Here is a 22,979-nt window from a genome sequence, read left to right as displayed (position 1 = left end):
GATTTGTATTTCGCTTTTGCTCTTATCTTACCTGTAAATTATCTGCTGCTTGACACCACACATCACCACCCAGCTTCCGGCAGTTTTGTGGGATGTTCTGGCTGCACATTCTCTGACGTGTACTGTCATTGCTTTTGTGTTTATTTCCACATGAACACTGAGAGCAGTCAGGTTTGTCTCTAGTCAGGTTATTTGTATGTTAAGAACAAGAACAAGTGATACAGTGCTCTTCAGTTTATGTGCCTTGCATTTGCAGATTGTAGAACAGAAGATTTTGTGCTACATTCATTGTCCAGAAGTGACTCCATATTTTGATTTCTTTTTTTTTTATCATTTGGGAATGTACATGTATATGTATACATGGTTATATGTATACATATACATATACATATAACCATGTAGTCAGCAGCAGTTAACCCATTGATTTGTGTGTGCCTGGTTCTTGTTTTAATCCACATGCTGTCCTGTTCATATAACTTAAATTGCTAGACACCATCAAGACTGCCTGGCATGCATCCACACAAATTAATGATGGATGTACAGTGCATTCAGAAAGTATCCAGACCCCTTCATTTGATCACTTTTCCTTTGTTAAATGCTTTAAATTATTTTTTCTTATCAATCTACACTCAATACCCTATAATGACGAAGCGAAAACCAAATTTATGATAACTTTGCACATTTATTAAAAAGAAAAAAAAAACTGCTATCAGCTTGGCATATGTATTCAGACCCTTTTCTGTGACACTTGAAATTTAGCTCAGGTGCATCCCATTTCTCTGGTTCGTCTTTGAGATGTTTCTACACTTTGTTTGGAGTCCACCTGTGGCAGATTCCATTGATGGAACATGATTTGGAAAGGCACAAACCTGTCTATATAAGGTCTAACAGCTGAAACTGCATATCAGAGTAAAAACCAACCATGAGGTTAAAGGAACAGTGTGCAGAACTCAGAGACAGGATTGTGTCAAGGCACAAACCTGGGGAAGGCTACAAAAAAAATTTTGCTGCAATGATGGTTCCCAAGAGCACAGTGGCCTCCATAATTCTTAAATGAAAGAAGTTTGGAACGACCAGGACTCTTCCTAGAGCTGGCCGCCAAGCCAAACTGAGCAATCAGGGAGAAGTGCCTTGGTAAGAGAGACGACCAAGAACCCGACTGTCACTCTGGCTGTGCTCCAGAGATCATGTGTAGAGATGGGAGAAACTTGCAGAAGGTCAACTCTCACTGCGACACTCCACCGATCTTGGCTTTATGGCAGAGTGGAAAGACGGAAGCCTCTCCTCAGTGCAACACACATGAAAGCCCGCTTGGAATTTGATTTTTTTTTTTTTTTTTTTTTTGCAAAAATAAAGCGATGTGAATACTTTCTGAATGCACTGTAGATAATGACATCTATCCATATGTAACGTATGCAAACAAGATAAATGCCATGGAACAAAATGTCAGTAGTGCTTAAGACTACTGCTTAATGATACCATGATGCAGTTATGGTACATAGAGTAACCCAAATAAGCTGCTTTACTGTAGTTCTACTTCAGCGCTACTTTTCTCAGCTGCTTTATTAGTTCTGCCTGTGTGGTTTTCTCCATCCCCAATCGTATCTCCTGGCTTACAGTAAAACGTACTTCCAATGTGTGATGCTCTATTTGTATTTGTTGTTGATAAATGCAAACCCAGGATCATTTCTGGAGTAAAACACACCCAGAGGTAAGGTTATAGTCATATGGCTTTGTCCTAGAGGTGCTATAAGCCCTATAACATTGAAAATAATGTTAATAAAATGCCGTTCAGGGTTACACATGTGTTGACTGGTCATTTTCAGCTTCCTAATGGGGAAAGAGAAGTAGGTATTACACTCCTGTTTGCAAGGTCTAATACAAATGAATGACATGCCTTTAACAGAATGCTGCCTTTGTACTCAGGGAAGGTGAATGATGAATCAAAATTGTTAAATAGTGTTTAACATGTTGCATTCCTTTTGATGTGTGTGTATATGTGTTTGTCTCTTCCTAGGATTCCAGTCAGATTGGTCTTCTAAAAGAACTTCTAGACCTTCAGAAAGATATGGTGGTTATGCTGCTTTCTCTTCTGGAGGGTATGATACATTTATACACATTATACTGCAGCGATGTTCTCAAATCTGATTGCTCAGAAGGTGTTGATTATAGAATATAATAATATAATAATATAATTATATAATATATTATTGCGCTTGGTATAACGTCATTGTTTCTATAGAAACAACTCATTCGCAGGTAGATGCTGAAATGGTAAAGATCAGTCAGTAAGTAAGTCAGTAAGTTTTTTGCCACTGGGAAGTTTTCAGGACTGAAGACTTTGCACTTTTGGTTCTCATGGCAACATGACGGGTTGAACATTAAATGTAACTATAAATGGATATTATAGTTAATGTTAACATATTAATGAATTTAAAAAAAATGTTGTGGTATAAGAGAAACAAAACACCTTAGGCCATATCACACAACCCCACAGTGGATTATATAACAGCCCACTGTGTTTAATATAGACTTGTTTAATAGAATAACTTAGCTTCTTATGAAGATGTGAGAGTCAGGCTGTAATGCTGCCACCTTTATGGATTATATGTTTTTTCTTATCAGGTAACGTTGTGAATGGCACCATTGCTCGCCAGATGGTGGACATGTTGGTGGAGTCATCTAGCAACGTAGAGATGATCCTCAAGTTCTTTGACATGTTTCTTAAGCTGAAAGACATTGTGGCATCGGATGCATTCCGGGATTATGTGACTGACCCACGTGGCCTGATCTCTAAGAAGGACTTTTCCAAAGCCATGGACAGCCAAAAACAGTACTCCCCATCTGAGATCCAATTCCTTCTGTCATGCTCTGAGGCTGATGAGAATGAGATGATCAACTTTGAAGAGTTTGCCGATCGTTTCCAGGAGCCAGCCAAGGACATTGGCTTCAACATCGCTGTGCTACTCACCAACCTTTCAGAGCACGTGCCCCATGACACACGCTTGCAGAATTTCTTGGAACAAGCTGAAAGTGTCCTGAACTATTTCCGCCCCTTTCTGGGCCGCATCGAAATCATGGGCGCCAGTCGGAGGATTGAGCGTATCTACTTTGAGATTAGTGAGGCAAACAGAAACCAGTGGGAAATGCCTCAGGTCAGAGAATCTAAGAGGCAGTTTATATTCGATGTGGTTAATGAAGGTGGTGAATCCGAGAAGATGGAGCTATTTGTCAACTTCTGCGAGGACACCATCTTTGAGATGAACATTGCCTCCCAGATCTCTGAGCAAGAGGAAGAAGGAATTGGAGATGACGATGACGAAGAAGAAGAGGAAAGCAGTGGAGGAGCAAATGGAGAGGGAGGAGAAGGAGAAGAAGGGAATGGAGATGAGGTCCCAGCTGAGTCCAGTTCGGCATTCGCAGACTTCATCAAAAGCGTGGTGAACTTCTTCAATATGTTCACCTTCCGCAACCTCAGGCGACGTTATCGCAGACTTCGGAAGATGACTATAAAGGAAATGATTGTAGGCCTGGCCACCTTCTTATATACCATCATCATAGGAATTCTTCACTTCATCTACAGCATATGCAAAGGCTTTTTCATGCTGATATGGAAAACGCTGTTTGGAGGCGGCCTTGTGGAGGGAGCTAAAAAGATAACTTTAACAGAAATTCTTACTAACATGCCTGATCCAACTCAGGACGAGGTGCATGGTGACCATGCATCTGAGCCTGGAGCTAGAAAGGTCCAGGAAGCAGGTGGATCAGGAGATGGAGAGGAGGCAGGTGGTGGAGAGGTAGAGGATGAGGATGGGCAAGAGGCAGAAGGAGGAGGCAGACCTGGATTTGATACCCCTGGAGGTCTAGGAGATATGGGAGAGACAGAGCCTGAGGAGCCCCCAACGCCTGAGGGTACCCCACTGCTGAAGAGGAAACTGGTGAGCCCCAATTAGACAAGTTTTTCATTTTATTATTCCTTATTGTTAATCAACAGCAGTGATCTATTTTCTGTCTTCTTGTCTCTTATGGGTTTTCAGTTGGCTGAAGGAGCAGAGGGAGAGGAAGTGGCAGCAGAAGAGCCGGCAAAGGAAGAGCCAGCCCCAGAACCAGAGAAGGCAGAGTGAGTATAAAAAAATCAAAGCACTGTTCAAGCAGTCTAGGGAGGGAAAATGTATTAGTGTACGTCTTTTTATTGTAAAATCCACCTTATAATCATTTCAGATTTAGTTTAGATTTCTGAGATATTGTGCTGAAAAATTGAGGTAATATTTTGCTGAAAAATCTATCAAAGTGCTGAAAATGGAGAGAAAGCTGAGAAAGAAGCTGAGGCTGTGCCAGAGGAGAAAGTGATTGAGGAGAAGGAGAAAAAAGTAAAAGCCAAAGCCAAGAAAGAAAAACATTCTGCTGGAGATGGCTTTGAGCTCTGGAATGAATTGGAGGTGCAGAGGATCAAGTTCATGGTAAGGTCTTGTTTTATGTTTTAGCAATTGATCAGTTCTTCAAAGAATTTTATGTAGAACTAATGTTCTTAATTGTTGGCAATTTCAGATGTTTCTTTCTATTGATAGTCTGCTATAATTGTTATCTGAATTTTAGAACTACCTGTCTCGCAACTTCTACAACCTGCGCTTCCTGGCTCTGTTCATCGCCTTTGCTCTGAACTTCATCCTGCTCTTTTACAAGGTCAGTACAAACAGATTAGCATCTTTACTGAATTTGAATGAACTGTGCCTTGATAAATCTGTTCCTGTGTTCTCTCTCTCTCTCTCTCTCTCTCTCTCTCTATCTATCTATCTATCTATCTATGTATCACTATCTATCTCTCTCGCTCTGTCAGGTGTCCAGCAGCCCCCCAGGTGAGGAGTTTGAAGGTTCAGGCATGTTTGAGGGTTCTGGAATGGCTGAGGGCTCTGGTGGTGAAGGTGAGGGTTCTGGAATGGAAGAGAATGGAGAGGAAGATGATGAAGAAGGGCCTCTCTATTACTTCCTGGAAGAGAGCACCGGTTACATGGAGCCTGCACTGGCCTTCCTCGGCATTTTACACACCATCATATCTTTCCTCTGCATTATTGGCTACAACTGTCTCAAGGTCAGTTAGTGACCATATGTTTTTACGCTTATACCTGTGTATAAGTGCTATGCAGTTAATCTATGGGTAGTAATCTATCAGTGTAATTCTTTTATATGTACAAAGTGTAACCAAGCTAACTTCCTTGCTTTATGTAAACATAGATTTTCTAATTTAAGCCTGCTACTTTTATCCAAAAAGTTTAAATATGGAATTCTACTGACTGCACAGTAGAAGTGCAGTCAGATTGCCTAGCTGTGAATATACAGCAGTTTACATAGATATCAATAATCTATTTTAAGTTTTGCAAATACAGTTTACCATCAAATTGTCATTGAACAAAAAAAAGAAAAGTTTGTAAATACGCGGCCTGGGACAAATATCTGAAAACAATGTTTTCTTCATCATATACAACTTGACTTATTATGGTCTGCTCTTACATTAGTGCTGAAATAATGGCAGATTAATTCAGTGAGTTTTGTTCTGCTGGCTAAATTTATATTATTTTATTAGCTTTCAAAAATTAGAACTTTGAACTTTGTCTACAGTGTGAGCAATGGCATGTGTGTCCAAAATGCTTTATTACAAAGACCAGCAAACAACTCTAAATGTCAGGCAAGCTTGAGGCCAAAAACAAGCAGTAGGTCAGGTGATCAGCAAACAGACAAAACGAGGTAAGAGGTAAAATCCAAAAACCAGTATACAAAACAAGATTGAGAACCAGATAATCATATGCAATAAACAAGACTTGGCACAACACTGGGCGATACACTAAGGAGTGTTTTGTGTAAGTGTACATATATATTTATATATATAGCGGAGTGTGTTATTGAGACCAGGTGTGTGGGAATGTGACAGTGAGTGTGTAGACTGGGTATTGTAGTTTGAGGTGGCCATGTTCATAAGCCGTGAAGCAGTCTGGGAACCACGGTTTGACACTGATGTTGACATGATAAACATGTAAATCAGAGGTAAACTGACAAACAAAATCCATCAGGCTTATATTCATTTTCCCCTAAAAAAAAAAAAATATCTTTTTTTTTTTTGGGCTGTTTGTCTGAATTTGGGTGCAGCAACATACAACAGCGTTTCCCAGTCCACCACACAAATGCTCTTGCTTTTGTGTGCTTTGTGTGTGGTGTAGGTTCCCTTGGTTATTTTCAAAAGGGAGAAGGAGCTGGCCCGTAAGCTGGAATTTGATGGTCTCTATGTGACTGAACAGCCAGAAGATGATGACATCAAGGGCCAGTGGGACAGACTGGTGCTAAATACGCCGTAAGATACAGAGTTTTAATCTTATGTATATTTGCAAATGTGCTGTTCCTGAAAATGTTTAAAAAAAATGATCAGTGGGTGGATAATAGAATTTTTGGAAAAATATATTTTTTTTAAAAAGAAGCCTTAAATGAGGTAAACACACTTGATAAATTGGACGTAAAGTTTTAAATGTGTATTAAGAGATGGTCTTTGCCTCACACAGAACCTTCCCAAACAACTATTGGGACAAGTTTGTAAAGAGAAAGGTGAGTGCAAGCACTATACTACTGTTCATACATAATGGATCTCATGTATTAATTTGAAAAAAAAAAGTTTTTACAGCCCTGCAACTGGATAATAAACTACCCACAACCTTAATTACACATTCATTCAGAGATTTTGTGAAATCATTTTTGTGTACGATGGCAGGTGTTGGAGAAGTATGGAGATATCTATGGCAGAGAGAGGATTGCTGAGCTGCTGGGAATGGACTTGGCATCGCTGGATGTCAGTGCAATGACGCATGAGAAAAAGCGTGAACCTGACAACTCCATGTTCACCTGGTACAGAATCACTACACACTCACACACACACAGAAAGCATTTAACATGATTCAGTAGAAAATATACTTCTGTGTCTTCAGGCTGACCTCCATCGACATCAAGTACCAGATCTGGAAGTTTGGAGTTGTGTTCACAGATAACGTAAGTTTTGACCGCATGTGTGTGTTACTATTTTCCTGGCTGAAATCATTCTAAGCTGCTCACTTTGGTTAAATCCTATTCCAGACTTTCCTCTACCTGGTGTGGTACTTGGTCATGTCCTTGCTCGGTCACTACAACAACTTCTTCTTCGCCTCTCACCTGCTGGACATCGCCATGGGCGTCAAAACGCTGCGCACCATCCTGTCCTCCGTCACACACAATGGCAAGCAGGTGCAGTGGAATTATGGTTTGAGTGGATATTAAAAAATAAAAAGGACATTAAAAGTTTTTAAAATTACACTAATGATAGAGGTGGTTCAGGGTTCCAAAATTGTGTAGAATATTGTCACTAATAACTTTTGTCTTACTGCTACTGTAGCAACACCTGTTAGTAGCAAGCATGCCATCGTTAATGTTGAGGGATTTATTTTAAGTGCTTGAAGAAGTACTTTAATTCTAAATTTAGTTTAATATACTGCTATAGCATTAATGTTTTTTTAATGTATCTGATATTGCTTTTGCTGCTCTTACCTTTTATATCTGTTCTTGGTGCAGCTGGTAATGACGGTGGGCTTGTTAGCTGTAGTCGTGTACCTGTACACTGTCGTGGCCTTCAACTTCTTCCGCAAGTTTTACAACAAGAGCGAGGATGAGGATGAGCCAGACATGAAGTGCGATGACATGATGACTGTAAGTGACAGCTAAAATGTCAGGTTTATGATTAATTAATGTTATGTATGTGACACTTACTCTGTCTCTCTCTCCTTCCCAGTGCTACCTGTTCCACATGTATGTGGGTGTGAGAGCTGGAGGTGGTATAGGTGACGAGATTGAGGATCCGGCTGGAGATGAATATGAGCTGTACCGTGTAGTCTTTGACATCACTTTCTTCTTTTTCGTCATTGTCATTCTTTTGGCCATCATTCAGGGTGAGGAAACAGTTGTGTTTATGCACAGCAAAGGAAGTTCTGTGCAGACTATACATTAAATCTATAATATTAAATATTTTAAAGCAGGGGTTCTCAAATGTTTTGCAGTCAGGGACCCCTTTAACCCTAAATACACTATATGGCCAAAGATTTGTGGACCTGACCATCACACCCATGTGTGCTTTTTGAACATCCCATTCCAGATTTAGTCCTCCTTTGCTGTTATAATAACCTCCACTCTTCTGCAAAGGTTTTCCACTAGGTTATTGGAGCGTCCATCCATTCCTGCACTGTTGCTGTTTAATATAATTTCATGTAATTTTTACATTTAAAATATGTAAAGCAAGTATGTCATACACTAGAAACCATAAAACTTGGGCTATATGATTATCATACCACAGCATACCTAATCTCCACACTGAATTAGTCAGTAATGGAAATTTAAAGTAAAGCCTTGTTACGTGTATGGTAATAGAGTATCACTGGATTATTATCATGACTATCAACAAACCAGTAAAAATACCAGTGTTAACTGCTATATTGGGTTGTATAGGTCTGATCATTGATGCCTTTGGTGAGCTGAGAGATCAGCAGGAACAGGTCAGAGAGGACATGGAGGTACGTCTTTTCTACAAACAACTTACATTTTGCAGCCCACTATCCTACATTGATTGTTCTTTTGTAGTTAATTATAAGAGTGTGATTATAATTAGTGGTACACTGACCTCTGAATGCTCATTACCGTACCTCCTCAGACTAAGTGCTTCATTTGCGGAATTGGAAGTGACTACTTTGACACGACTCCGCATGGTTTCGAGACGCATACGATGGAGGAGCACAACTTAGCCAACTACATGTGAGTTAAACAGTTCCAGGGCTTATAGATGCCTCTTTTTCACTGACCTGGGAAGGTGGGAGCTGGTGCTGGAGGTGGTGTTGTTTCAGGGAACCAGCAAACCTTTTTTAAGAACCTGTGTTTCCATCAGTTTAAGAGTCAAATCATTAATAACACTTGTGAAGAGAATTTTACAAGCTATACTTTTGGGTTTGAGAACATATTTTCCAATAATAAAGTTAAATTCAGATGCTTCACCATCTATACAAAGGCACACTCATAGACAATAATGTAAAATGATATGCAAGGTAAGAAACATGTTAATATATCACAACACTGTTCATTTCTGAAATCTGATTGGTTAGAAGGAGTTGATTAATTTTCTAGATCAGCAGTTCTGTCAGTAGTGCTGACTGTAATTCAAATCATAGGTTTATATTAATGCACTCGTTCTTATAGAATATTGTAAATGGTGAACACACTACATAGTCTAAGGCTAATAATAAACAGATGAACAAATCCTAGTGTGAAAAAAAATGTGGTGAATGTTTCTGTAAGGAAAACATTAATAGACGGAATCTCTCGTGTCAGCACTTTGTAACAGTCAGAAAGTTTTCTGCAGAGAGGAATTTCTCGGTACCATGACGAGCTTTTTGTCTTATAAACTTAAAAAGAGAGAAAAAAGAGAGACTCATGAGGAACGACTGTTTATGGATGTTATAAGTAAGTGATTACAGAACATTTGCAGATGTCCCACAACATTAAATGTAGCTATAAATGGATAAAAAGCTTGACATATCATTATTTAATAAATAAAAGATTTTAATCTGTGGTATAAGAGGAATAAAACAATTCAGGATGTGCCATTATGGGAAAATAATCAACTTCAGGGTGGTAACAGTAGCTCTCCTTCGCATCGTGTCATTGATTATTTTTCCTATAACAGCACGCCTCACATGTTTTATTTATTACTTAATGCTTTTACCCACTATTCTGAGTGTAGGTGCTCAAATAAAGTTTAGTTTATAGGTTACATCATCTCATCTTCAGTTGTGTTGTGTCTCAACAGGTTCTTCCTGATGTATCTAATTAATAAAGACGAAACGGAACATACTGGACAGGTTGGTGTCACCGTGCATAGGTCTTCTTATTTTGTTCTACTCTCTTCTTTCTTTTCCTTTCTTATTTCCTTTTCTCTCCCTGCAGGAATCCTATGTGTGGAAAATGTACCAGGAGCGATGCTGGGACTTCTTCCCAGCTGGTGACTGTTTCAGAAAGCAATACGAGGATCAGCTCGGCTAGTTTTCGGTTGCCGGTGCACTAGTGTGTGTGTGTGTGTGTGTGCTTGGAAATACAGATGGAGAGGAAATGTATTTGTTCCAGTGTTGTTATGTGAGAACAAACTTGAGCACACATTTACACCCCAAGCCTTTTATTTACTCACGTTATTGTCGGAATAAGAGAAAGATGAATATGCAATGCGTGTGTATTAGTGTTTGTGTTTGTGAGAGAGAGAGACAGCAATAGACCGAGAGAAGAACGATGATGTCCCGATTGTAAACAAAGTCTATTTTATTGTGGTAAAATTTGAAGGGTTATATCAGACCAAAAAAAAAAAGAATGCTCAAGCCTGCCATCTCTCAGTCTTGTCTGAATGTTTTTATGGATCTTGAAACATTACAGTGCCTAATACTGAATGAACTACAATAATGGCAGGTATGGTGATACTGCTTTATAGGATGTCAGTGTTGATCTTTTTTTTTATTTATTTTTTTTTATTAGTTGCTTAGTTTGACTAGAAGAATATTTCAGACTGTATTTTAGTGTACTGATGTTTTTGTTACAGCTGAGGTTTCATGTGTATTTACACACGTACATACTAGAGCAACAGAATCAGAGCCATATCACTGCTAAAGTCATGCTCTACGCAATATAAAATGTTAACATGTAATCCTTTGAGAGGAACCTAACCAAAGGCCTTTTCTCACTATTTATTTCTTGAGACAATTTTATATAGCCTACAAAACTGATCCAAACTTTGTATGAATGTTAAATGAACTGTTCTGCACTGCAAAGTCTTAGGATGAGATGTTTCTGTGCCATGTTCACTCACACAGAGTTTCTGCAACTCAGCTGTGCAATACAATCTTTACAGGAGAGCATATCTTCTGTTTCTGTAACCTGCATAGAAACACTGTTAACAGAAAAAGAACAACGAATGCTACCTTGAGAAAGAAAGTACCTGAGTGCAGGTTTTCTTTTTTGGATGTCTAGAGTACAACCACCTTTCCCATCCTGTCATGTACGTCTTTGACAAGAAGAGCTTTACATACTGTAGATTTAATTAACTTATTTTAACAAAAATATATAGATGTATAAATATATATATTTTTTGTTGGAGCATTGGAATATAACAGATGTTCTCCACCTTTCTGTTTTAAATAAATATGTATTGAGTACTTTTTTTGGATGATGGAAAAAAAAAGTACTGATAACATAGTTATTGATGGAAAAAGGATGAAATGTGCATCCAGTTTGCAAACAGATGTGACTTCCGGTATTACTTTTAAGTCAATATCATATACTTTTTTCCACATTAGCCAAATAAATGATATTATATCTCTATTATTTGTGTTTCAGAAGTAAGCCACAGAAAACACAGAACCACATACACATACAAACACACTTACTTTCCGTGTCTGTGGGAAGTGTAAGACAGTTTGTCCAATGTGTGAAGGATAGAGGTTGCTTTTATTTAAATCTCACTGTGTTTCAATAAAATAATATTTTAGGAGCACCTCTGATTCTCCCTGTATTTTTTTTTTTCACTGCCTCTTGGTGTTCAACACCCTTGTTAACTGAGGAATTCAAATACTAACCACATCCGGAGAGAGAACTGAGTCAGGGCAGTTAAACTTATCATTAAAGAATATTATGCAACATCAGAATGCATATCAGTTAAAAGGCCGTTAATTTTTGATAAGCTTTCTAAGTAGACTCTCTGGCACTTGGAAGTAATAATGGTAGAAGTCTGGAGGGTGAGTCCCTTTATAGCTGAGGTTTCATGTGTAAACGCATTAAAGGCTGTAAATATAATCAAACAGTGTAGCTAGCTAGCTGTGGAGTATGAGGCCAAACCTTTGATCATTCTTCATGTAATAAGAGACGTACAGTACATCTTACACAGTGATGTAATCCTCTTTGTAGTAGATATACTAAAACCTTTGGAACCAATCAAAACTCTTCAATTGGTGATGAGAAAATTCTGTCCCATGTATCCAAGCAGTTTTTTTTTTTTAATTTCTACCTAGCTTGTGAATAGGATTTAAATGATAAAAATTAATAGACATTTTAAATGAAGTATAAATGTTTCCTTGAAAACATGAACCATCCATTTTCCATAGATAACACTTCCAAAGTTGTAAAATAGTCCCATATTATTGCTTATATACAGTACATTTTCATAAATAGAGAATGCTTGTGGACCAATTCACTGATGCATAACAAGCACATTCATACAGTAAAAGTATGAACAAATCTATAAAAATGTAAAATGTTTCACTTGTTCATTTACTGCTTTTTAATCAGAATCACAAAGCCCACACACATGGGTAATATGCTATGCAGACCAGCTTACCTGTTTGGTTTACAAGTAAGTAAACTGTTTAGATTAATCTAATGCACAGGTTCCCAGCCCTGGTCCTGGAGTACCGCCTGTCCTGCACATGTTACTCAACTTAACATTGCACTCTGAGTTGAAGTGGGGGTGTTAGAGCAGGGAAAACACTAAAATATGCAGGACATGGGGTATTCTAGGACCAGAGTTGGGAACCTGTGATCTAATATATGCAAAACATCCAACCCTACTGTATCACTTCAAAACTAACCTGTATCTGCAAGGAAACTGAGGGCCTGGCAACCCTGCAGCTTGATAAAAATAAATAAGTAGACACATTCATAAACGAGAACATGGCATATACGTGTAAATACTGTATTTTCATTCTCAATTCAATTATGTATTATATTAAAAATAGCCAGGTCCTATAGCTTCCACATTACTACTATGCATTAATGAGCTGGCATGCTCTCAGGCATGTTCATGTTTACTCAAGGAGTGTATACCTTTAACGTGGACTCAGGAGGTGGTATACAGCAAAGACAAAACTGACTTGACTAATAATAATAATAATAATAATAATAATAATAATAACTAAATGTGAATAATGAATTAATTAATTGATCATAATTTCCGCTAACCTTTTGAACCACACTTGATTTATGTACCATACAGAAATGGACATGTAATCCAAACAGCTACATGACGCATTAAGTGATAACTCTTTAATGTCACAGACACACCCTGAGCACACATTTACCAACTTGGCTGGTTGCCCTAGCTGCTTGTCTTTTGTTGGTCTGTCAAGTTTAGCATGCTGATAACAGTGTTAGTGCAAACAAAGCAGTGAGTATATGAACACAGGTTAATGCACCCCTCCCATTAGGCATGGATATAAAAACAGGCCACCGGTTTTGCTGCTGTTTCTGTCCTGTGCCAGCCAGCACATTTTTCCTTTCTTCTGGAGAGACAGTTAGCATTCAGAAAGCATGGCTTTTGTAGCACCACCAGGCTACCAGCCTATATATAATCCAGTGAGTATATATTTACTGTCTATCTTAGCAATATTATTTACTGTATATTTACCCTTTTTTTTTTACTTTAGTAGGTATAGAATATCATTTTTTCTGTGTGTGCTTGTGTGCGTGTGTGTTTTATTTAGAGCATCCCATATGTAGGGCCTATCTGTGGTGGTCTTAGAGCGGGGATGTCACTCTATATCCAGGGAAAGATTCAACATCATATTAGCAAGTGGGTGTTTTTTTTTTGTTTTTTTTAAAGGGGCCCTGCCATTGCATTTCATGCCATTGTATTTGTTTACTGTTTTGATATGTTTGCATTAAATTGCATCAAAATGGTTTATCCATGGATGTGCCACACCGTGTCACTTACAGTAAGGGAATTATTTTCACTGATAATAATACATTTCATTGAAGAGGGTCTGAATTGCATGATAGTGGAATGTTTCATTACAACAGGAGGTAGTATTTTTATATATAATGTGTAAATTTGCATGGTATATGACATCTAATCCAGGATTGTAGTACTATGTGTATATATATATATATATATATATATATATATATATATATATACACATAGTACTACAATCCTGGATTAGATGTCATATACCATGCAAAATATATATATATATATATATATATATATATATATATATACATGAAACCAGAAATTTGTTATATCTATTATACCTTCACAAATACCACAAATGACATTTTCCACAAATATTTCATTACTCACTGTGTGTGCTTAAAGGTGTTTCAGTTTGTTTTTCATATCACAAAGAGGGCATGACGTTGGTAATTCTCAAACATTCCAAATCCAAAGAAACTACCAAGCTCACATTAATAACGAACTGATAAGCTGCAGTTTTTATCTTGGTTTCTATACGCATGATGACAGCGTGGCCTATTACACACCGATGGAATATTAATCACTTTATCTGTACTAATGTTTGATGGAAGTAAATAATTCTGGTCCTCTGTGCTACCCCAACAGCTTTCACGTAAATCTGCAGTGTGGTGAATTTGATGGATGCGATATTGCTTTCCACTTAAACCCTCGTTTTGACTTCTGGGACAAAGTGGTCTTCAATACTTTCCAGAATGGCGTATGGGAAGGAGAGGAGAAAGTTCATAAGATGCCATTCCACAAGGGAGAGCATTTCGAGATGGTCATTATCGTCAACTCGGAGGGCTATCAGGTGTTTTTGTAAACTTCTTTTAATGTTTGATGCAGTAGATGCTACAATTCAGCCAGGATTTATTTATTCTGCTGAAAAGCAGCAGTATGCATATAAAATCTCATCAAAATAAATTTGCTGTCATTAATATACAGGTGAATGTGAATGGGCGAGAGTTCTACCTCTTTCAGCACAGAATGCCTCTGGAAAGGGTGTGTGCATTGGAGATTGGGGGAGATGTGTCCATTGATAGCATCAACATCATCGGGGTAAAGATTGATTGATTGATTGATTGATTGATTGTACACTTAATTTCTTAAATGTTTAACTGTATCAGAGCTGCTACTATGAGTCTTTATACCATCCATTTCTTATTTTAGGGCATACAAGGCATGGGGGTAAGTGCACTAATGTTAATAAAGTTTTAGTTTTATGACTAGAAATACATAATACTTTTATTCTTAATGTGGAATTGGTGGGAAGATGCTTGACCATGAAGCATTCCTAAAATAATACATTGCTCTTACTGCCAAACTCACACTTACAGTACAAATACAGGCTTTGGCGTTAGTCACAGAATAGGCTTGATGAACAGGCTTGCTAAAATAATACTTTGCTCTTATTGCCAAACTCAGACTTACAGTAGAAACACAGGCTTTGTTGTTAGTCACAGAAGAGGCTTGATGAACAGGCTTGCTAAAATAATACTTTGCTTTTATTGCGAAACTCACAGTTACAGTAGAAAGACAGGTTTTGTGGTTAGTCAGGCTTGATGAGGGAAAATGTGCTGATAAGGGAACGAGTATCAGTACAAACATTGTAGGGTTTCATTAAAGCTTTATGCATACTGAAGTATGCAATCTTTAAAAAAAAATCTTCCCTAGCAACCCATAGCAATGGCTTTCCTCTATCCATGTACAACCCAAAATAAGTTCACTCACAGGGGATCTGTAAGACTTGGATATACATGATGAATGATACTATTCTACATGAGTAAATAATGTAAATAAAAAACAAACAAAAAAAGATTGTATGCAAAAAGCCAGGAGTATAACAGCAACTTTCAAAAAGAGTCAAAAAGTTTTACCATTAGCATACATACGCATTAGACAATACCAGTCATGTCCAGTGCATGTGACCACAGTGGCCCTTTTCTTATCTCACTACACGTTAACTTCCTTGTATAATCATTTTTGCAAAGTGAGTGCGCAAATTTGAGGGGAACAAGTTTCACCTTTGTCCAACAGACAAGTTATGACATTTTTGTATCAAATATATCGAGTAAGGAATATACATTTTGTCATAATTTGAATAGGAAGGTGAATTATTAAGCAATGTTGTTAAGCAATGCTGCTGCAGGACATCTGAAGTAATTATCAAATTTTCCCACAGGATCTCATATAAATCACAGAGATCTTCGCCATGTACGCATGGTCATCACACTAAAATTCCATGCATACACCTCATTTTGCTATAAATTGATAAACTATAAACCTTCTTGTAGGACTTGATCTTATGATATATGGGGTCACATGACCATAATATACATATGTAGTATATGTAGGCTATGTCTGTGCTATGGACTCAATAACTTACTTAAAACCCCAGGAGGCATCGTTTCTTTTTATAAACACTGTTTTATTGTTGTGCATTTTAAACTCGGCCAATACTAGATTTCATCACATGATAAAATAGGGCATTTCCTGCAGTCCTGTATATAATGTCAATTCAGAACGGGATATGTTACCTGGAGCTATTTTTCACATCATGCCTCTAGTACTGTGGTGAAACTTAACAAACAAGACAGGTGATTTGTAAATAGGTGTAAATAACATGCAGATAGTGTGATAAGTTTAAGTAATGATGTGTGTGCCAAACTACAGCTTTATTAAAGCAAAGATAAAACACATTAAATACACATGGTAGTAATAACAGCAATAACACACTACTCAATAAATAAGAACAGAAGGATCTGCATTAGGATAAACTTGACATCATTGACTGTAAATCAATGTGACATGCAACAGAAGAGGGTAAGAAATGATCCGTTTCTTTCAACCCACACAGGGAGGATGGCAAGGTGGAATGGGTGGTGGCATGGGGGTGAGTGCATGAAATTAATGCCATAAATCTGTATTTGCCTGTGTCATCATGTAAAGCAGAGCATGTAGATGTTATAAATATGTACTAATCTGCTTACCCACTGCAGGGAGGATATCCTGGAGGTGGACCTGGTGTAAGTCTTTCTCTGCTATTACCCTTAAAATTAACATGACTACATCTGCATCTGTATCTATATTCATATCTATATTCGTATTTTAAACTGGAAGTAGGCATGATCTATACTAGTCTAAGTCATATTTTTTTGCTTGTTTGTCTTTTTTTCTGCTGCTAGAAAAAGAAGCCATTTTCTTCCACAAATTATTACAACAAATACCAATTTGCAGAATGTACCTTTATTCAACTCTTTGTTCTGTGGAAGTTTCTGGCAAGATTTACTTGAACATTTTTGGGTTACATTTCAAAAAGATCAGAAAAGTTCACTGAACACAGAATCTACTACAAGGCTGGGATTCAGTCCTGCTGCTAGTCAAAATGGGATCCTTTAAACCCCATTATAATGCTTGTATGATATTGTATGATGTAATATTTTCTCATTTATAATAATGATGGAGAATGTTCAGTTAAGAACAATAAAAAAGTGCAACGAACATACAAGCTAATAAATAATTATTTTTTGGAGACCCCAGAAGAAATATGCAACCTTATGCACAGTGAGTGATCTGTGTGGCCTATATGGAGCAGTGGCTCTTTAAATAAATCAGAAATGTGCATGCACGACTGTTAAATTGGCTCCCACATAAGGAGTAATAAATAAAATAAAATGTGTCTCCTGAGTCTAATCCCTGAACATTTTAGGCTACTGTTGTTTTTGAGGTGTAGTTAGTTTTGCTAAAACTTGGCAACCCTGGCCATGAGCTTTGTATTCAGCTCCTTTTTCAGCTCCTTATGAAACTAAAAAAAAACCACACTCCTGTAACTTTTTGTGTTCTGTACCTCCTATGTGAAGTAGTGGTCTAATTTAAACGTTTGCAACCCTGACCAGGTGTAGTAAGGATCACTGCATGGTTACGATAATGAACATGGATCTCTTGTTTGTCCATGTTCGTGCTTGAGCATACATCACAGGAAAGTAAAAACGCACTTCATTCATGTAGCATTTTTCTTGCTTCACACTGGATCCAGTTCCAAATAGATGCCCTTTCGCGCAACTATTCGAGCTACAGTTCACAAAGTATGTAGAGTAATGTGAAAATTTCAATCAACATGCTTCGTAATTTGTGCATTCTGGGCTTTCAGTAACTTCAGAAACAGCCGATTAGGTGCAGATATGTCATATTTCTCAAGAAACATTTTGAATAATCCATGGTACATGTGATAATATGTGTATATCCTATAAGGAGTATATTTTAATCACTGTTTATTTTCAACAGGGATATTATCCTGGTGGTGGAATGGGGGTGCGTATATCACCAAGGCATGTCATATGCTGTATATATTTAGGTATGATTTAAGATTTCCCATCTAAATATTTAGCACATTGTGCTTGCAGGGAGGCTATCCAGGAGGTGGAATGGGTGAGGGAGGATATCCAGGAGGTGGAATGGGTGGCATGGGGGTAAGAGAAGCAGTGTATGTGTGTGTGTGTGTGTGTGTGTGTGTGCTATGAGTGTATGACATGTGCCATGTTCCCTGATATTGCCTGTGTTAATGTTGTATAACATTAATCCATCCTTTATACCACAGTGCTGTTAAGGTCTTGATTCTGATTGGTCAGAATTGAATCAGCATGAATGACTTCAGAACAGCGAACCATTTATTTCTTTCAAATTATTTAAAAAGTCATACGAAATCTATATATTTTTTTCTATTTTCTGTTTTTTTTAGGGAGGTTATCCAGGACCTGGGTTTGGGGTAAGCTGATATTTCTATGGATTTTTATATACTATTTGTATATATGACAAGTGTGTATTGTGCAGTGATGGTTTTATTGAATTATTTATTGACTGATTGTCAAAACAGACAGACAGGTGGTAAAAATCAGTGTGAGCATTTGTGTTTATCGGGTATTTGTCTCTGATAATTATTAAAATCTATTTCTTGAAGGGAGGAAGCATGGGGTATCCAGGAGGAAATCTGCCAGTAAGTGTACAGTAGATATGTATCTGAGTATCTGATAATGTGTATATTATTATCATGTGATTATTGTGAGTATGTATATGTATTAGAATATATACCTAAGCCATGTTTGTGGAGTGTGAGCACAACACACTCTCACTCACACAGATTGTAAGTTTAACACTGGAGTGTCTGTCCATTATGAGCGCTATTAATCCTGCAATTGAAAGATACTCAAGTTTGTCAGATGAGATGAGAGCTTGAAAATGTACCTAAAAGTGTTTGGATGTTTACTGCAGTCACCTTGAGTATAAACATCACCTTATCATTACTGCCTGATACCGTGCAAGCTCACTTTGTTCTTACATGTACATTTTTGGCAGCTGCTTCTACCTAAAGCAACTTACATTTGAGTTGAGCAGATGAAGGTTATGGGTCATGCTCAAACATAGAAATGCCAGAAACTCACAGCCTCCTATTTTTTTTGTCACTGAGCAATGCAGCCATGGCAACCAGGATTCATTCTTGCAATCTGTCTGTTCTGTGAATTCCCATATACTAATAAAGTAAAGTGAAACCATTGCTGTTTTGCAGTAGTGTTTTGCAATCACTGCAATATGATTTATTTATTGGAAAAACGCTTGTCTAAGGCCATTTCACACTGTTTTTGTGTTCTTTTGTCATCAGGTGATGGGATTGCAGCCTATCTTCAACCCTGTAAGTAGGAAGAAGGTTTTATATAATTTATATCTTTATATATTTTCAAGCTTGCTGCAAACTTAATGTGCGAACCCATCTAACATCTCATGCTTGAAACATCCTTGAAAAGCAGACACTTTGGTTGCATTCCACAACATTCACTCAAACCTGTTACATATTCACCCCTATGAAATACTTAGAATATAATATGTTTAACAGGAAGCTCAGGAAGCTGCAACATTAGAATTTCCTGAAGATCATGGGAAGAAGAAATGACATTGTGATATTGATGGACAAGGTCACTTTGAAAGAACAACCAAGTTATAGATAAAGTAGCCAAATTATAGATTGAACATAAGTAATTAGAATGTCATTAATGTCCTAATTCCTATAACGTGGTTGCTAGATTTGTGTATTTGATAATTCTATGCTAACAACTCAAACCTGTTAGATTTTGAATGGTTAAATGGATGTTTTCTTAGATTCACAATTGGAAAAAAAAAATTATTTATTTATTTATTTATTTATTTATTTATTTATTAGTGCATGTGTGTGTGTCTGTGTGTGTGTTTCTAAAATCCTGAAAGTTTAAGTTGCAAGGGCTAAATAACACTTGTATGTTAAATGTTAGCTGTTGTTTTTATGTGTATGCTTAGGGCATTCCCTATTCAGATATGATCCCTGGTGGAATGGTATCCAGGAGGACCATTATCATTAGAGGCATGGTGCCATATGGAGCTGACAGGTATGTATGTAATATTGATTGATTTATTTATTTATTTATTTATTTTTGTACATATGGTACATATAGTTATTCAATCTTTGCAATAGTTTGCTGCCCACACATGTTTAAATAAGCATACACAGTTGTGGTGCAAACTCATTGACGTTTGGCTAAAGCACATCAGTTTTTGCCCTCATATATCTGTATCTTATGATATTAATGTGTGGGGAGGTACACTGACATTACTTTAGGACTAATATATAACATTAAAAATCCCATATAGTTGCTAGAAAGAATTGCATTATCAAAGCAAAAAAAAAAAAAAAAAAAAAAAATTGCAAACCTATATTTTTCTGGCCTGAAAGAGAGAGAGGGTGTTAGGTCTTCTCCACAGTGATTTGCAGTTCAGAAATTACAGTATTATATGTTAGTAAAGTAGTATGATAAGTATAGAATATTTTGCCTATACTTTGCAGGTTTCACATTAATTTTTTAGTTGGAGCCTCAAGAGACATAGCCTTTCACCTCAACCCTCGAATTAGAGATGGAGTGGTAGTGCGTAACAGCCAGATTGGTGGTTGCTGGGGTGAAGAAGAAATAGATATCAACTTCAACCCCTTCCTGGAGGGACAGTACTTTGAAGTAAGGATTCACTGATATGGATATGCTTTAATTTGTTCTCCTTGTTGTTATAGTTAGCATCGTTAATAGCCAGTCTTGTTTTCTCTCTCTTGCGTTCTCATTTGTAGATCTCCATTCGCTGTGGTGAAGAGAAGTTTAAGGTGTATGCAAATGGGCAGCACATGTGTCATTTCTTCCACCGTTTCCAGCCTTACAATCAGATTGACATGTTGGAGGTGCAGGGAGACGTCCAGCTCTCATACATCCACTACTGAGTCTGCCTTCCCAGTGCATCTCACTTTGTTCCTGCTTTAGCTTTTAGGAATGCCTGTGTAATGAGCATTAGTGAAACTTGTTTTGTTATATGCAAATCAATAAATAATGTATCCTTTACATGTGCCGTATTCTAATTAGCTGATTTAACATAATTTAAAGATACATGTTGCAGTGGATTTGTGGTTATGTCAGAAATTCAGAAATTATGTACCAGACTAGTGATAACAATGCAGTTAGCAGTGTATGTCAGAGGGACTTCTTAAGTAGGCTTCCTGGCTACACACACCCATGCCTACAACCAAACACATGCAGATATTAAATACCAGATACTTATGGTACCAATATCTACACATTAAACACTAGATACTTACCCATACCTACCTAACAAATACCAGCTACTTACCACACACTTCCCTGCTACCACCTGCAGTTTACACACACACACACACACACACACACACACACACATTAAGATATTAAAAAAACAGATATTTACCCATACTTACCCAACAAATACCAGCTACTTACCACACACTTCCTTGATACCACCTGCAGTTTACACACACACACACACACACACACACACATACATTAAGATATTAAACACCAATTGTATACCAATTGATATTTACCCAACTAATTTAACCAATAAACGGCAGCTACTTAAAAATTGTAACAAACACCATCTGATTACCACAAACTCCCCAGCTACTACCTCAGATTTATTCATAAAAACAAATAGATTTTAAACACCAGATATTTACCCATACTCACCCATTAAACACCATATACTTACCAATACCTGCCCAATAAACACAAGCTAATTACCACATGCTTCCTTGCTACTCTCGGTGGTTTACCCACAAAAAATGTAGATAAAAAACACCAGAAACTCGCTCATTCCTAACCAGTAAACACTAACTACTTACCACCCACTTCCCTTCCACTACATGTGGTTTAAAAGGAAATAAATGTAGAAATTAAACACCAGATATTTACAAATACCTACAAATTTAACATGCGCTACTTAGAAAACACCAGGTACTTTACCATACTTATAAATAGTCATAGGTTCATAAATATGGGAACAGATCAGATTTATTTCAGGGGAAAAAGGAAGTCCCTTTATACCTTTATAAAAATAAGAGGAAAATTCAAAGTAAGGATATCAGCGAGGTTTTTATGCAGTACTTTGGGAACTGTGTGTCATATTACTCTAAATCCTGAACATACTCAACCCATTAATTCACAATCATTTTCTCATCAATAGCATCTTGTGGTCTTAGCAATTTCAGACAGGTCTCTAGAAATTTCTTTACAATTGGTGCAACTTGCCATAATCTGTTGCTTTTTTGCTAATTAGCAATTACATTCAAATCTTGATTGTTTCTCAGTTTGTAAATTCTATCCCTTGGGTCCACATATGCTCTTTTAACCTAATGAGTAGTGGAATGCTGGTGAAGTATCGGTCAGTGTACATTTCTATACCCACAGGTAGGGTTACAACAAGTTTCATGACAACTGAGCCACCTACGCCAGGGGTTTTGTCAGGGTTACCATCATGCCACCCATGTTTTTGAAACCTGATAAAAAAAAAAAAAATATATATATATATATATATATATATATATATATATATATATATATATATATATATATATACAGTACTGTACAGATGTCTTAAGCACAATGCAAAGAAATGCTGTAGAGCAAAGATGCCTTCAGAAATAATGAAACTGAATGTTTCTACATTAAAAAAAAATACTTTAAAGAGCAGTAAACAGGAACAAATGAAACAAAGTCAATATTTGGTGTGACGATCCTTTGCTTTACAAAAAAAATTAGTAGTCTCAGGTACAATTTGTGAA

At 37.1% G+C, this 22,979-nt stretch overlaps 2 protein-coding genes across 14 annotated transcripts in view; both read left to right on the top strand.

The window, feature by feature from the left end:
• Positions 1-11,590, top strand: part of LOC113526686 (ryanodine receptor 1) — a 90,961-nt gene extending 79,371 nt beyond the window's left edge. For all 13 annotated transcript variants that reach the window (XM_053235117.1, XM_053235119.1, XM_053235114.1 and 10 more), the window contains 17 exons: positions 2,018-2,099; positions 2,626-3,938; positions 4,038-4,120; positions 4,292-4,460; positions 4,597-4,683; positions 4,838-5,089; positions 6,213-6,343; positions 6,549-6,591; positions 6,755-6,888; positions 6,969-7,029; positions 7,114-7,260; positions 7,585-7,719; positions 7,802-7,958; positions 8,512-8,576; positions 8,714-8,814; positions 9,863-9,914; positions 10,000-11,590. In XM_053235117.1, the coding sequence (XP_053091092.1) occupies positions 2,018-2,099; positions 2,626-3,938; positions 4,038-4,120; positions 4,292-4,460; positions 4,597-4,683; positions 4,838-5,089; positions 6,213-6,343; positions 6,549-6,591; positions 6,755-6,888; positions 6,969-7,029; positions 7,114-7,260; positions 7,585-7,719; positions 7,802-7,958; positions 8,512-8,576; positions 8,714-8,814; positions 9,863-9,914; positions 10,000-10,095 (3,108 nt within the window). In that variant the 3' untranslated portion in view covers positions 10,096-11,590. The remainder of the gene's footprint in view (positions 1-2,017; positions 2,100-2,625; positions 3,939-4,037; positions 4,121-4,291; positions 4,461-4,596; positions 4,684-4,837; positions 5,090-6,212; positions 6,344-6,548; positions 6,592-6,754; positions 6,889-6,968; positions 7,030-7,113; positions 7,261-7,584; positions 7,720-7,801; positions 7,959-8,511; positions 8,577-8,713; positions 8,815-9,862; positions 9,915-9,999) is intronic.
• A 1,479-nt stretch (positions 11,591-13,069) lies between these two features.
• On the top strand, positions 13,070-21,228 carry LOC113526349 (galectin-6). Its single transcript, XM_026913304.3, has 15 exons — positions 13,070-13,443; positions 13,572-13,660; positions 14,429-14,633; positions 14,768-14,881; positions 14,993-15,010; positions 16,680-16,715; positions 16,822-16,848; positions 18,107-18,133; positions 18,226-18,291; positions 18,561-18,587; positions 18,780-18,815; positions 19,479-19,508; positions 20,147-20,235; positions 20,691-20,856; positions 20,964-21,228. The coding sequence occupies exons 1-15, from the start codon at positions 13,399-13,401 to the stop codon at positions 21,108-21,110; spliced, it is 1,122 nt and encodes a 373-aa protein (XP_026769105.1). The 5' UTR covers positions 13,070-13,398; the 3' UTR covers positions 21,111-21,228.
• The last annotated feature ends 1,751 nt before the right edge of the window (positions 21,229-22,979 follow it).

The sequence above is a fragment of the Pangasianodon hypophthalmus genome, chromosome 6 (assembly GCF_027358585.1).
Source record: "Pangasianodon hypophthalmus isolate fPanHyp1 chromosome 6, fPanHyp1.pri, whole genome shotgun sequence".
In the NCBI taxonomy this organism is placed as follows: Eukaryota; Metazoa; Chordata; class Actinopteri; order Siluriformes; family Pangasiidae; genus Pangasianodon; species Pangasianodon hypophthalmus.
The sequence above is the reverse complement of the archived record's forward strand: the minus strand, read 5'-3'. Positions and strand labels throughout refer to the sequence as shown.